The sequence below is a fragment of the Cricetulus griseus genome, assembly GCF_003668045.3.
Source record: "Cricetulus griseus strain 17A/GY chromosome 1 unlocalized genomic scaffold, alternate assembly CriGri-PICRH-1.0 chr1_0, whole genome shotgun sequence".
Lineage (NCBI taxonomy): Eukaryota > Metazoa > Chordata > Mammalia > Rodentia > Cricetidae > Cricetulus > Cricetulus griseus.
Genome location: NW_023276806.1, coordinates 14065382 through 14080210, shown reverse-complemented (window position 1 = coordinate 14080210; position 14829 = coordinate 14065382). Strand labels below are relative to the sequence as shown.

General features: G+C 41.8%; 1 protein-coding gene across 9 annotated transcripts in view; it reads left to right on the top strand.

Moving 5' to 3' along the window:
• The window catches only part of Odf2l (outer dense fiber of sperm tails 2 like), a 41258-nt gene extending 26795 nt beyond the window's left edge, over window positions 1-14463 (top strand). For 4 of the 9 annotated variants that reach the window (XM_027395899.2, XM_027395898.2, XM_027395895.2 and 1 more), the window contains exons 12-17: window positions 1802-1906; window positions 3629-3787; window positions 5335-5420; window positions 5612-5774; window positions 8820-8945; window positions 11134-11813. In XM_027395899.2, coding sequence (XP_027251700.1) covers window positions 1802-1906; window positions 3629-3787; window positions 5335-5420; window positions 5612-5774; window positions 8820-8945; window positions 11134-11262 — 768 coding nt within the window. In that variant the 3' untranslated portion in view covers window positions 11263-11813. Of the gene's footprint in view, window positions 1-1801; window positions 1907-3628; window positions 3788-5334; window positions 5421-5611; window positions 5775-8819; window positions 8946-9116; window positions 9233-11079; window positions 11814-14114 lie in introns of those variants that run through there. The other 5 variants (XR_003481308.2, XM_027395896.2, XM_027395902.2 and 2 more) reach the window with 5 other exon arrangements.
• Window positions 14464-14829: the final 366 nt, after the last annotated feature.

Genomic DNA, 14829 nt, shown 5'->3' with positions numbered 1-14829 from the left:
TTCTCTCTCCTCTTCTGTGGGGTTCCTTGAGCCCTGCAGCAAAGAATTTGATGGAGACACCCTTTTAGGGCTGAGTAGTGCAAGGTCTCTTACTCTGCATAATGGCTGGCTGTGGGCATCTGCATCTGTTCCCATCTGCTGCAGGAGGAAGCTTCTCTGATGCTGGCTGAGCATGGCACTGATCTTAGTGTAGTAGAATGTCATCAGGAGTAGTTTTTATTTCTACTTTTTCGTTTGTTTACTTAGAACAGTAGTATTTGGTTTTACCCTAGGTTCCTGGGCTATCTAGTGTCAGGTTCTTGGTCACCATGCAGTGTCAGGTATGGATTCCATCTCTTGGATTGGGTCTTAAGTTAAATCAGATATTGGTGGGTTTCTCCCACCAGCTTTGTGCTTTCATTGCCCTAGTAATCTTGCAGGCAGGACACCATCATGATTAAAAGGTTTATGGTGTTGACTTTCTCTTTGGTACTGTGCAGAGAACCTCCCTGTACCAGAGATGCTAGAATGTACTGAAGGCTCTTTGGGCACCAGCTCAACTTCTCAATGTTCAGTGAGCTGTGAGGTGTTGTCTTCAGCAATGGAGCCCTGTCAGTTTGTAGTGTATTGTCTTGGCAACAGCCTGGGCTGTTTGGGGATTCCCCTGTGATTTCTTTCCCAATTCTGGTACTGGAAGCTTTGTTTAATGACAAAAGACAGTTAGTAACTTGCTCTCCCCCATTATGTGGAGATTTCATTTAGATTGCCTACATGTATGTATATTTTCAAGAAGTTTCTAAACTATTAGGTTTCTAAAGTATTGGGTAACTCAAGTGACCCTTAATTTTAGATGTTTCTCCCTCTATTCCCACACTTGTCTCCCCCACAACTTGATCCTCCTGTTCTGGCTCACCAATCCATAACTATCTACTCTTTTTTTAACAAGTGATACCTGTCCCTATGGTCCCTTACTTTTTACCTACCCTCAGTAGTTCTGTGGATTGTAGCTTGGTTATCATTACCGTAACAGCTAATATCCACACACAAACAAATACATACCACATTTGTCTTTCTGGGTCTGGGTTACTTCATTCAGGATGGTTTTTTCCCTAGTTCCATCCATTTACTTGCAAATTTATTATTTAATTTTTAATGGCTAAGTAATATTCCATTGTGTAAATGTACCACATTTTGTTTATCCATTCTTCTGTTGAGGAACATCTAGGTTATTTCCAATTTCTGGTTATTATGCATAGATCAGCAATGAACATGGTTGAGCAAGTGCCTTTGTAGTAGGATGAAGCATCCTCTGGGTATATGCCCAAGAGTGGTAATGCATCAATTCCCATCTTCCTGAGGAACTGCCACACTGATTTCCATAGTGACTGTATAAGTCTGCATTCCCACCAGCAATGGAAGAGTGTTCCCCTTGCTCCACATCCTTGCCAGTATGAGCTGTCACTTGTTTCATTGATCATAGCCATTATGACAGGTGTAAGAGGAAATGAGAGACAAGTTTCTTAAAGCAGCAAAGACCTGGAAGTGAAAATGGATGTAATCTTTAGAGCTCAAACAAAGGGCATAAAAGTGTCAATCAGAGAAGACAGGAAGATAATGAAGACATTGTTAGAACTGAACACTGAGAGATTCTGTCAGGAGGGATGGTATGTAAACATGTGGAAAGCAGTAGTAGAGAAAGGGTCATTTCTTTACAATACAAATGCAAAGTGAAACAAATGTAAATGCATGCTTTAGCTCTTATTTCATGTTATACTTAAAATATACATGGTACTTTACAGTCTCTGTGTGTGTTTGTTTTAAGGTACAAAAATTGCAAGAAGCAGCTGAAGTGGTAAAAAGCAGATGTAAAAATTTGCTACATGAAAATAACCTAATAATAAAAAATAAAAACAAAAAGTTAGAGAAGGTAAGTTTGAAATTGAGGTAATAAAGTATTTAACATGTGTATATCCATTTGACCCCAACTGTCACACGGCGCTTGATCCTCTCTCATTTCACCAGTGCATGCCTAGGAATGGCCCCTTCAGAGTCTCTAGGGAAATTTTGTATTTCCCCTTGAAGATATAATGTCCTCTAAGTCTTGAAATGTTGTTTATTTGTGAGAATGTCTTTTTACTTTTTTATTCATATTTGAGAAATAGCATAAATGCTTCATTTTTGATGCAGGAGTAGATTAAAAGGGACCAATTATTTTATTATTGAGATCTATCAGCAGTAAAATGCAAACTAGTCTCTCTTTTTTTTCTATTTTTACATTTTTTGTGTCTAAAAAATTGCAAAGTAAATATTCTCTGGTAAATGCATTTTGGGAGGAAAACTGATATCTTGAAAAACTTCTCCTTTTATTCATCCAGTTGCAACAGAAGCAGCAGAAGCCAGTCTTGGCAGGTGACCGTGTTTTTGTGAATATTTTTAGATTTTTAGATGGAACCACATTCCATTTTGGATTTCACATTGTTTTGGTAAGGGAACAGGGAGAGTCGTAGGACACCAGTTCCTGGCTGAGAGGTCAGGGGTGTTAGTGGCCAGAGTCTGTGGCTACTGTTGCTGCATAGCTGGCACATTTTGAGTTTGGGAACATAGAGGGAGATATCACTGTCAAGACAAGGTCAGCCAGGACAGGCCGCCGGGTGACCAAATGAGAAGCCTGTTCCATCCTTAGAGCTACTTCTCACCCATTTTATCAGACCAAAGAAGATGCCATGTCATGTTGTCTATTTCTCACGGGACACATTTTCTCTCCTGCTAGGGAGTGCAGTAAAAGCCCAGTCAAAAACCTGTCCAAAGGCACAAAGGGCAGGAACATGGTTTTCCAGCTCCTGTCATTATAATGTTTTCTGGTTGTAGAAGTAGAAAAGTATGTTGTTTTAAAAAAGAAATTCTTCTTTTCATTTATCCACTGCTTGAGTCTCCTGATTTTCTCATGGCTTCTTGGCCGTTTTAGGGATTCAGAGGTGCACTTTATTCTGGTTTTATCTCTCGTTTTCAAGATGACCAGATGTTGCACTGACACTTTGGGTGTCTCTAACTCAAGCAAGTTATTCCTCTTGCACTGCCTCCACGGGAACATGCTAAATGTCACTTTTTAGTTCTGCAAGTTACACAGAGCAGTGTGGCATTCTTTAGACAGCATCATTACACCCCTGTCCATAATTTACAGGGGTGCTGCACTGAGAAAGGACAAGAGGTGAGGGGGGTTCTGTGGGTAAAATTGAACTTGCTCACCTGGCAGGACAGTGACCTTATACAAGTGGGAACTGATGTGTTAGCTGTCAGAAGCAGTGCTCAGTGAACACTTATTTGGGTCAAGAAGTCTCAAAGGACATGTGTGACCTATAAGGTGTTATCAAGCGATGGCCGCTGGAGAGCTGAAGATGAACCAGTGGAGAAGAGCACACCAGTTTCCCAGTCACTTCCACTGTGTGTGACACCTGAAGTGGGCTGATGTCACCATGCTTACTTGCCTGACAACCATTTTGAAAATGAATTAATTTTGGTTATATGTCTCATGTAGATTAACACCTGTAAAGTACTTATTAATAACAAGCATGTCTAGTCTTTAAGATAGAAAGAATATTCCTGCCAAATGTGTGACCTTGCGTTTATTTCCCCTGATGTCACAACTCAGATGAGAGGCCAGGTGGAGGCTCACTTGAAGCAGGTAGAGCGTGCCCGCCACTCCTTCGCATCAGCGGAACAGAGACTTCACGAGTGTCAGGAGAACCTGCAACGCTACAAGCAGAAGTGTGCAGAGCAGGCGCACACCGTTAGGGAGCTTCAGGGCCAGGTGTCCCATCGTTCTGAGTCCTGGAAGATGGGTTAAAGGAAGGAGCATTTGACATCATTTCGCCAGTCGGGGGCACTCGTGTTGGGTTGTATCAGTGGATGAAAATATTTTCACGCAGATGTTCTGCTGTTACCCTTTGGCGTGTCCTGGGGACACGGGTGACTGAAGCAGCTGCTGTAGGTTATTTCTGTGAGTCTGCGTGTGGACTAGGAGGACAGAGTGTGGAGATGCAATGGGAGGAGGAACAAAGCTGGGCTGCATGTCTGTTTCTTGACATCAGCATACACACGACAAGTAATAGTTTACCTTACAACAATTAGAATGCATTTTAATTAGAATTGTGTGTCAAGCTTATTGGGATTAATTCCATCCGTTTACTTGGTGCCTGTTAATCTGTGAGAACAGGGACCGTGCGAACCCTCTTAATCACCATGCATTTACCTCCTCCCTCGGTGCTCATCAAACAGTAAGCACTCATCCATGTTGTAGGGTTACTTCCTGTTTTCTTAAAGAGGCATGTTTGTGCCTGGTAGCCAGTCTGTTTCTTCCCTTACAAGACACTTTCCTTTGTGTCTTCCAAATGAATGTATTCAGCTTTTAAAAACAGTAACAAGTTTCTAAGAAGGAATTCTAGGAAAATAATCATTATAGTTTACTTAAGTTACTGCTTCATGAGAAAAGGTGTTACTTTATGGGTATGGGTGTTTTGTCTGCAGGTCTCTGCAGCACATGCATGCAGTTCCCAAAGTGGCCAGCAGACGGCATCAGATTCCCTAGGACTGGGGTCATGTGACGGTTGTGAGCCACCATGTGGGTGCTGGGAATTGAAGCTGGATCCTCTGGAGGAGCAGCCAGTGCTTTTAACTGCTGAGCCATCGCTCCAGCCCTGATGAGAAAATATTTTCATTATAAAGCTCCTTTAACTATTTAAATGAGGCTTTGAAGCACTGGGAAGAATAGTCTTGACTTGGGCAGTCATGTCTTCGCAGACAATTGTCAGTAATTTCAGTGCATCATTATTGATACGAGAAACCTTAAAAATGTTTAAGATTTTCACACACATTTTTTCTTTTGTCTTGTTGTCATTTGGTTTTTGAGGCAGGGTTTTGTGTAGCTCAGACTGGCCTCAACCTAAGGATGAACTTGAATTTCTCATTCTCTTTCCTCTACTTCCTGAGCTGGGATTGCAGCTTGAGCCACCACACCTGCCTTTATGTAGTGCTGGGTTTGTGCGTGCTAGGAAAGGTGTTGGCAGCTGAGCGACATTCCAAAACTAAATGTCACTTTTCAGTAAAGCATTCATTGGTCAGGATATTTTAATTACCATTACACAGAAAAAAAAATGTTAATTTTCTGACATAGACAATGTCAGTCTTTCAGACTCATTGAGGAGCTGGAGAACTTGTGTGTTGGCATTTAAATGTGGCTTGGTGTCTTTCTGTGTATTCATATCTTCTTGTTTCTTGTTCTAAAATGTGTTATTTCCTTGGACATCGATGAAAACAAATAACTGAAAAAGTGTTTGTTTGTTTGTTTTTCCCACTTAGGTTGATGGAAACCACAGCCTTCTAACCAAGCCTTGTCTTGAGGAGGAGAATCATCTCATTCAGTTGAAGTGTGAAAACCTTAAAGAGTAAGCATCAAGTTGATAAAATTGATGTTGCATTTTACCCACCACTAAACTTTATATATGTGTGTGTCTGTTTGTGATATATCACACACACACACATATATATGTATATATAAACACATATATGCATATATAGACATATATATACATATACATACATACATGCATACATACATATATGTTTCTGTAAAAAGAAAGCTAGAGCAGATGGATGCTGAGAATAAAGAGCTGGAGAAGAAGCTGGCTGACCAAGAGAAGTATCTGAAGCACAGCGACCTGGAGCTGAAAAAGAAGGCTGCAGAGTACACAGTGCTGTCCAGGCAGCTGGAAGCCGCTTTGGAAGAAGGGAGGCAAAAGGTACAGATGGCTGTTATTTAGAAGCTTTTTAATTAGTTTGCCAGAGTCATCTCCCATTGCCAAACCTACAGTTATTGTTTTTATGCTGATGACAGGGTGGAGGGAGCTGCTCCATTTTGTTCTTTACTTAATTTTCCCTCAGAATAAAACAGAGCTGTTCCTGGGCCAGGACGGCCCTTCCAGATGAGCGGTGATGTGTCAGGGCAGTGGGCAGGGATGGGAAGGGTCTGGAGTGTGACCCTCCACACACCCGTGTCCTGTGTGTGTGTGCTTGCATGCCTGTGTTTGTGTATGTGTGTGTATGTGTGCTCGCGCATGAGTATTTGTGCTTGTGTGTGTGCCTGCGTGTGTGCTCATGCATGTGTGTGTATGTGTGGGTGTTTGTGCATGTGTGAATGCATGCATGTGCACGTGTGCATAGTTGAGTAAATAAATAAATAATTACAGGTTTGGTCTTGATTGAGATCCAGTGAACTCTGAAGTTCAACTTTTCTGGGGCAGACACAAACAAGCACATATAAGAATTGCATTCCATTTAAACCTGTTAAGCTGGCATTCAGCCTGCCCAGCTCCTTGGAGTGTGGGCACTTTGAGAGTGCTTCACAGGCAAAGATGAAAAGGCCAGACCTGAGCTCTTGGGGCACTCAGTGTAGTATGGATGTCATCTTACCTACAGGTTCTGTAGAAGTGGGCTAAAGCGATGCCATAAAAAGTGGGTATTTCAATCAGAGTGGAAGGGACTGGTGGGAGATCTCAAAGAAGAGATGAATTTAACAAACAACTTGATTGAAAGAGACTAATGGAAAGAGGCTACATTTCAGGGTCAGGTAAAATCTTGACACAAGGCAATCTCCCAGGAATCTACAAGGATGGCCCAAGCTAAGACTCCTAGCCATAGTGGCTATGTAGCCTGGCCATCTCTTGTGACCAGATTGGTGCCTGGTCCAGTTGTCATCAGAGAGCAACTGATGGAAACAGATGCAAACCCACAGGCAAGCACTAGGAGGAGTTTGGGGGATCCTGCGAAAGAGGGGTAGGAAGGGTTGTGGGAGCCAGAGGGGTCAAGGAAAGCACAAGAAAACCACAGAATCAATTCATCTGGACTCACTGGGGCTCACAGAGACTGAACCGACATCCAAGGAGCCTGTGTGGGACAGACCCAGGCACTCTGCATATGTTACCGTTGTATAGCTTGTTCCTCTCATGGGACTCCTAACAGTGGGAACAGGGGCTGACTATGACTCTCTTACTGGCTTTTGGGAACCTACTGCTCACACTGGGTTGCCTTGCCCATAGGGAGGTGCTTAGTCTTAGTGCATCGTGATATGCCATGTTTTGTTGATACTCATGGGCGTATCAATGCCTTTTCCTGAACAGGAATGGAGGAGGAGCGGATTAGATGTAGGAACAGAGGGAGGTGAGGAGAGAGGGATTAGGAGGAGAGGAGGGAGGGGAAGCTGGTCAAACAAATACAAAACCAACAACTTGAAATCTACATTGAGAGACCATGGGGTGAGCTTTGGAGTCCCAGCAGCTGGATTTGGATCCTGGCTCTGATGCATGGTACCCTCACCAAGGACAGGCCGCCTCTCTAATCAACAAAATGAGGCATGTGGTTTCCCTTGTAGGATGTGTGAGTCTAAAAAGTGACCATCTCAAGCCTGGGGACTCTACTTTACTTAACACTGACTGGCTAAACCTGACATGTCTAAAACTAAACTTTGAATCCTTCTCCTAACTCTCTTTTATTTACTGTATTCCTCAAAGTCCTTAGTGTCAGTTTTGTCAAGGCTAAACTCTGGTGTCTTCCAGGGTTTTGAATTTTCTTAAGCTCAGAGAAACCAATTTAAGTTGATCTTCAGGGACACACCATTGAATAAAAGCTAAATAACCAGGGGCCGTGCCAGTTGTAGACATGCTCCACAGATTTCTCAGTCCCTCACCTCTGGAAAGAAATGAAAGCTTTACCTTTGGTTCAGCATAAGGCCTTGGCAATGCCAGATGCTCTCGGACTTTTTCCCAAAGTGGCCAGAATCCCCAGAAGTTGCCTGCTCTTTCCTGACTCCTACACTGGTGGAAGGTGGTGATGTCTCTCATTTCTGACCACTTGACAAGGACCATCATAGCCTTGTCTGTCACCCTTGTCCTCATTGAGGGCAGAGGTGTTTTCCTAAGCCCCCTCCCATCCTGGTTTCAGAGCTCACTGCTGTCCTTTCCTGCTGCCTTTGAGGTCTGTGAATGGGGCCACAGTAACTTACAACCGAATCCTCGGAGTACTTGCTGTCCCATCAGTGCTTCCTGCTTAGCTCTTTGTTCTGGACTTACCCCGACCTCTGTTTTCACACTTGTGGCTCCAAACTAACATTCTTACAAATGGGCTTCCTCTCACCTGGATCTCTGATGAACATAGCTAGACTAGACTTTGTGCTAACATAAGCAACCAAGAGAAATAGAAAAACTCAGGTTCAGGCTGCATTGAAAGTGGAGGATGAGGCACCTGCCTCGTGTGTCTGTCTAGGTGCTGGTGCACACTGCCCCTCCATTGGCTATTCGGATATAGAATCAGTGTGCAGTGAGACCCAGCTTTGTTCCACCAATCCCCCAGATAGCACAGTGAATATAAATAAATGTGACGGAAAGTGGTAATTAGGCTTAGTATACCTGAAAACTGTCGGGGAGATCCCTACCCAAGTCACAAACAGTTCGCAAGCCACACACCTCTCTATCTCAAGTTAATTTTCCAGATACTTGTGATGCATAAACACACATATGTTGTCTGTGCTTCTTTAAATTAAACTCCTCATTTTCCCCCTTTGCAGTGCTGGGGTTGAACCCAGGGCCTTGCACATGCTAGGAAATCATCTACCACTGAGCTATATCCCCATCTCAAGATAAAATACATTGAATATTTTCTAATGGAACTGTCCAATACCCAATTAATATCTACTTGGGAAAAAAGTGGTATACTATGATTATATGAGTACTTCAAAATATATTTTAATGAAGGCACATTTAGTTATTTTATTCTTTTAATGAAAATTACAGGTTTCTGAAGAAGTAGAGAAAATGTCATCTAGAGAGAGGGCTTTGCAAATTAAAATATTAGATCTGGAAACTGAGCTTAGAAAGAAAAATGAAGAACAAAACCAACTTGTTGGCAAAATGAACAGTGTAAGTATTAGCATGGCTTTATTATCGAAGTGAGCATTTAACATGTGCTCCATGTAACTTCGTTTTCTTCTAAAAACATAGCTGGGGGTGAGGCAAGGGTTTTGTTTTACTGCTACTGTTAGAAATGACAAATAATAAAATTGCAAAACTGTGCTGTCTCACTCATGCCAGAGAATTCACCACCGTGCTTTGTGGCAGCTTGAGTCTCCCTGAAGCCGCACCAGGCCATTCCCCGCATGGTGTCTTTGTGTAGCAGCCACTCAGGGAAGGCGCCACATAGAAGATGTGTAATTATCATTTAAATTTTATTTATTTGAATTTTCATCTTTTAAAGATACGTGCAATTTAAAGTTATGAACTAGATTTTATATCTGTCTTGATTAATGAATATATCTTAGGAAGATATGATTTTAATATTCACCATTATCCAATCTGCATAAGAGCTGGATGCTTTGATCCACTCAGCCGTGAAATGAGAATACCAAATTGGCTCTGTTTAATTAGTCTCATATTTGTACTGAATATTCATGAAATAGTCTGTTGGCATAAGATAATCTTGCAGCTGACATTAGTTGTGCTTAAATTACTTAGTAACTGTCTACTTGATAATTACATAGAAAATATTGGTACTTTATTTTTTCCAGGAGTTGGACACTCTGTAAAAACTTTTTTTCATTTCCCCTAAAAAGATGTAAACCTAAAAGATTCAAAAAGTTATTTTGACATACACTGTTTAGTCTTACTGCCTTCAGACATTTAGTGAAAATTTAATCAGAATAAAGCATGCATCATTTTTAATTTAATACAGCTGTTTGCTGGGTTTCTAAACCTAAAAACAAAAACAAATAAACTCCCCATCAGGATTCCCGATATTATAAAGTATGTGTGATGTTCTTTGTGCATTTGTGAAGCCCCTGAAAAAATAAACTGAGATGAGATGGGTTTCTTTGTGCTGCGTTTAGGACTTTGCCAAAGCCACTAAAATAAATAGGTTCAGATCTGATGTTAAATCTCAATCTAGAATTGTGAGCCTGAGTTCAGAAACAGCTAGAGATGAGTTAATGTGTCCTGTACCTTCCAGGGCCCCGACAGCTCAGTGGGCAATTAGCATTCAAATGCACACACATTAGCCAGAGTTGGCCCTAGCTGACTGTCCCTGGTGTCCTTCACAGTACACTGCCTGCCCTGTGGGCCTTCTCATGGTTTTGGTCCAAGTACTTTGGTTGGGAGGTGGGGTAGGTGCACAGCTTGAAGGGTGATCTCAGAGCTCCACAACCATGGCATCCCTACTGAAGAAGCCACAGTGCCTTTCAGACTTTACTCATGGTCCCAAAGTCCATTGCACTTACATTCTGCCCTGCAGTGTGTGATTGCATGGCTACTGTTTTCTCCAAAGTGAAGCTCCATGAAGACCAGCTCCAGCCCACTGACTTTGCCACAAGCTACCTGCCTCTTCTCCTGGGCACTGCTCAATCTCGGGGTGGGGACACCTGCTGCGAGAAACACAAAGGGGCTTCTTTCTCTGTTTAGGGTTTAGCCAGAACCCATCTTACCTAAAGCATTTGCAGTAAGCAGCCCAGCTAGAAACCTGTCACAACCAGAAGTTCAAAAGTTGTGTGAGTTTAAAACTTCTTTCTCAAGTGTCTCGATTAAGTTTTTGAAAGAGTTTAGGAGCAAATCTTCACCTTATCAAAGCTAGGATTTTGTCAGTTTTTAAAACAGCTTCCTTTCTGATGGGGTTTAATGGTACAGCAGACTATTGAGCTGTGTAGACTTTGTGTCTGGTTAATTTTGGTGCTTGCTATTTTTACTTATAATGCAAAGTTTTCATAATAAAGTTTATAAACTAAATTTAAAGCAGTGAAGTTTTTGTCAGAGAAATGGCAAAAAGGAATATGAAAAGTTGTCATGTTAAACATAATAGGACTAGTAATGACTGCTCTAAATAAAATCATCTTAATCACATTAAATCTGTAATAATTTAGGGCTAAATAAATGTATTATCATAAGCTATCCAAGTAGAATGATCAACCATTTATGCTTTAATCACTAAGGATAGTGTTTTAGGGAAGATGATACTTAAAAATTCTTTGGGAGAAACTGACTTATTTGGTTACCGCATGTATGTTTATAGGTCTTCATCTTGCATATGAGTGCCGTATTGACGATCTGTTCTCTCTTCATGTAGAAAGCCCAGCACCAGGATATTTTGCTGAAAGAAATACAGCACAGTCTTGAGAAGTCAGAGAACCAAAATGAGAGCATTAAGAACTACTTGCAGTTTCTTCAGATTTCCTATGTAACAATGTTTAGATAAATTGTTGAATTTATTGACCACTGATTGTTATACCTTATGATTTATAGCTTAGCAGTGTTATACTTTATGAATTATAGCTTACCAGTGTTAGAATTTGCATGTGAAGATATTTGAGACATAATTTATTATCTGATTGAAACTTGAAGAAATGATAGTTCTTAGTGTTCCTTTGTGCTAGATAATTTGCACTGAACTCTGGCTTCATTCTTTTTAAAAATATTAATTTTTAAAGTATTTTTCTCTATGCAAAAATAAGAATTATTCTTATGAACCATTGGAGTAAATTTGTAATAAATCTAGGCTAACTATGAGCCAAATACATGGTTTTAAATGATTTATTTACTTCTTTTATATTGTAATGCTATGTAAATAAAATAGTAAGATATTTAATTTTAATAATGATAAACATGTTCTAAAGATAGCAAATGTCTCACTGTACTTAATATTGCTTTCAAATGTCTGTTGAGTTTCCATCATCATTTCTATGAGATTTTAAACATAAACTATGAAATCATAGCCATTCTGTGCCAGCTGATGGTAACAGAGGAAAACATGTCAGCCCTTGTTTTTTGTTTTTTGTTTTTTTTAATAGTCATTCAGGCTGTCCTATAAAGCCAGAGCTCCTCTCATTTTGTGTTAGGAATTGTCAGATATTACTACTACAGATACCCTAAAGCCTTGATGTTAACTAAAGGGTCAAAAGCAGAACAACTTCCCAAACAAAATCACATGGATGATCACGATTACTCATTCTTAACACTAGGAGGCTTTGGGATAAGACCTCTTGAAAACCTTCCTACTCTCCTTCAAGCTTCTGACCTTTTCTTCCCACAAATAGTGTGTGTGTGTGTGTGTGTGTGTGTGTGTGTGTGTGTGTGTGTGTGTGTGTGTGTGTTCCTAAATATAAGTTGTTGAGTGTGTATCATGTTACTTGTAGTATGTTTTCAGGGCTGACATTTGGCCCTGGATAACAGTTGACATGCTGTTCCCTGGGGAGGACTGCCTTTCTTCCTGCCAGCTTTCCTTGATTGCCTACAGTTCTTTATACAGGGTGAGGTCTTGTGGGCTTTTCTCGGTCCGCTTTGTTGTGTCTATTGGTGTCATTTTTGTTTAGCTCATCTTTGGGCAGCCATGTTGGTGAGACCTTATGGGTATAGCTTTTGATATTGCTAGGAGACACAATATCACAGCAAATTCTTGATCCCCTGGCTCTTAGAGTCTTTCTAACCCCCTCCCACAAAGTTCCCTGAGCCTGAAATGCCCGAGGGTTTTATATATGTATCCAGACACTTACCTAACTGCAGTGCTGGTAAAGTCAGGGAGACTCTACAACTGCTAATTTACTAAACTAATGTAGTTCCTAACAGCCATCTGTAGACATTTGTTCCCACACCCATAGGTAAGTGAAGTGTTCACCCAACATCAAGGAAACTTCTCTTTGCAACAGATGGAGATTGTTAGACCCCCGGAAAAACTCAGGCCTCCGGGGTCTCAGCCCATGACCTTGGTCACCCCAATCACCCGGCAGATTCAAAAACTTGCTGCAAACTGCATGAGGCTTTATTGTTTTTTTAACCCCATGTTAGCTCGGGTCTTTCATCCACCCGCCATGGCAGATGGCTAGAAAAGACACCTCGAACCGGCTGCCGAGCGATCTTGTAGGGCAGCATAAGGGGAGTGTCTAGGCTCAGGATTGGTGTGCCTCTAGGCTTGGAGGGTTTGCCCTGTGTTGATTGGCCAATTGGTTATTATGGCCCATAGGCCCTCGCAGGGTGGTTGCTATGCTCTGCACGTCATTGCTGTGCACTTGTCCATAAAGCACACCCAGAGCCATAAAGCATAGCGCCACCAGCTAACTTCTGATTGGTTCCTTGCCACCAGGCAGGCACTTAACCTCTAGTGACCAAGGCAAGGTCAGAAAAGCACGTGTCTGGCTGTTATGGCTGCCAAAATGGGGAGCTGGTCCCTTCAGAGATCACAACAGAAAAAAAACAACCAATCAGAATGTCCAGTTGTGGGGCCTAGTCCCAGTGGAATAGGTCTTTATTATTATTAGCATGCCGTCAAAGGGAGATCAATAACCTGTCTGCTGTCATCTCACCCACTGTGTACCACAGTGGAGTCCTTGGAAAGGGTGGATGTGGATTCCAGGGATCTAGTGATTATAACTCCTCTTGGAGAGTGACTGAGAGTATTGTTAAAACTTACTCTTCAAAGATCACCCAGTCTGGCATAGTGGCTCAGGCTTTATTAATATCATAACTTCTTTGGAGGCTGAACCAGGAGGACTTAAAGTTCAAGACCTGTACAAGACTACAGAGTGAGTTGGAAGCCAACTTAGTAAGAACCTGTCTTAAAGAATGAAAACAAAGGAAAGTTTGGATACACAGCTCAGCAATAGGTCACTTACCTAACACAGAAGTTCTGGGTTCAAACCTCAGTACCACAGATAATAAGGTAAAATAATAAATAAATAATGTTAGTAGTAGAGTCACTCATAGAGGCCAAAAGGGTCTCTCTATGTAGCCCAGGCTGGTCTTGAACTTGTGGCTCTCCTGCCTTAGCCTCCCAATTCCTGGAGTCACAGTCATTTCCTACCTCAACAGCTTTTGTTTTGCTTAAAGTAACACAATACAGAATGTCAGTTTTTTTTTTTTTTTCTCTCACAACTGTCCTTTTACTTTGATTTTGTCCATCTGAGTTCTTTGTTGGTTCTCCTGGGGCCAAAGGAAGTACTTCCAAGGGCTGCTGAACACTTGCTACCAGCCGCTCTCTTCTGGCCAAAAGCAGACACATATGCTATTCTTGTTGGTGTCTCAGGCCCTCCATAATGCTTTGCTATCTATATGTAGGACAAAACAGAAGCATAAAGGAAATGAACTGCAATGGCTGCAGTGTGAAGCTCAAGTTCTAAAGTTGACATTGGAGCTCAAGGCTGCTGCTGGAGAATTCAAGTTCTGCACCACAGCAGAGAAGGAGCACGGCTGGCTCTTAGCTCTTAAGCACTTGCTACAGTCCAGTCCTAAATGTGATCCTTGAGCAACTGTCACTTTTCAGGAAACTGAGAACTTAGACATCAAGGAACTCACCCTCTTCACACAGCTAGCAGTTGGGAGGCATGCCTCTCCACATACAGTCTGTGTCCAGCTCTCCCTCCTTCGTGTACATTTTAAAAATAAAAGCAGTGACTTCTAACAAGGATACACTTATTTATGAGTGGTTTCTGTTGGCGTCCTTAATTATGCATCTTCATCAAAGTAACTTTTGCCTATAGCCTTCAAGTGTCTGTGTCTGCAGTGTGTTAGATAGAATGGGAAAGGAAGAAAGTTGTCTGACAGCATTCCTGCAGTTGGTACTTTGTGATGAGTATCTAGATACAATCTAAGAATGGAAATTTGCCAGATCCTGGGCATTTTACAGTCTGTGTGCTTCTCGTTTTCCCTGGGAAGCACTGAGACCCAGCACCCCTGAGACCTCAGAGTCAGTACCCAGTGTCCCTGAGCAGGGCTTGTCTCCTGTCTTCCCACCGCACACTGTCTCATGGCTGTGGTAGCACATGTGGGGGAT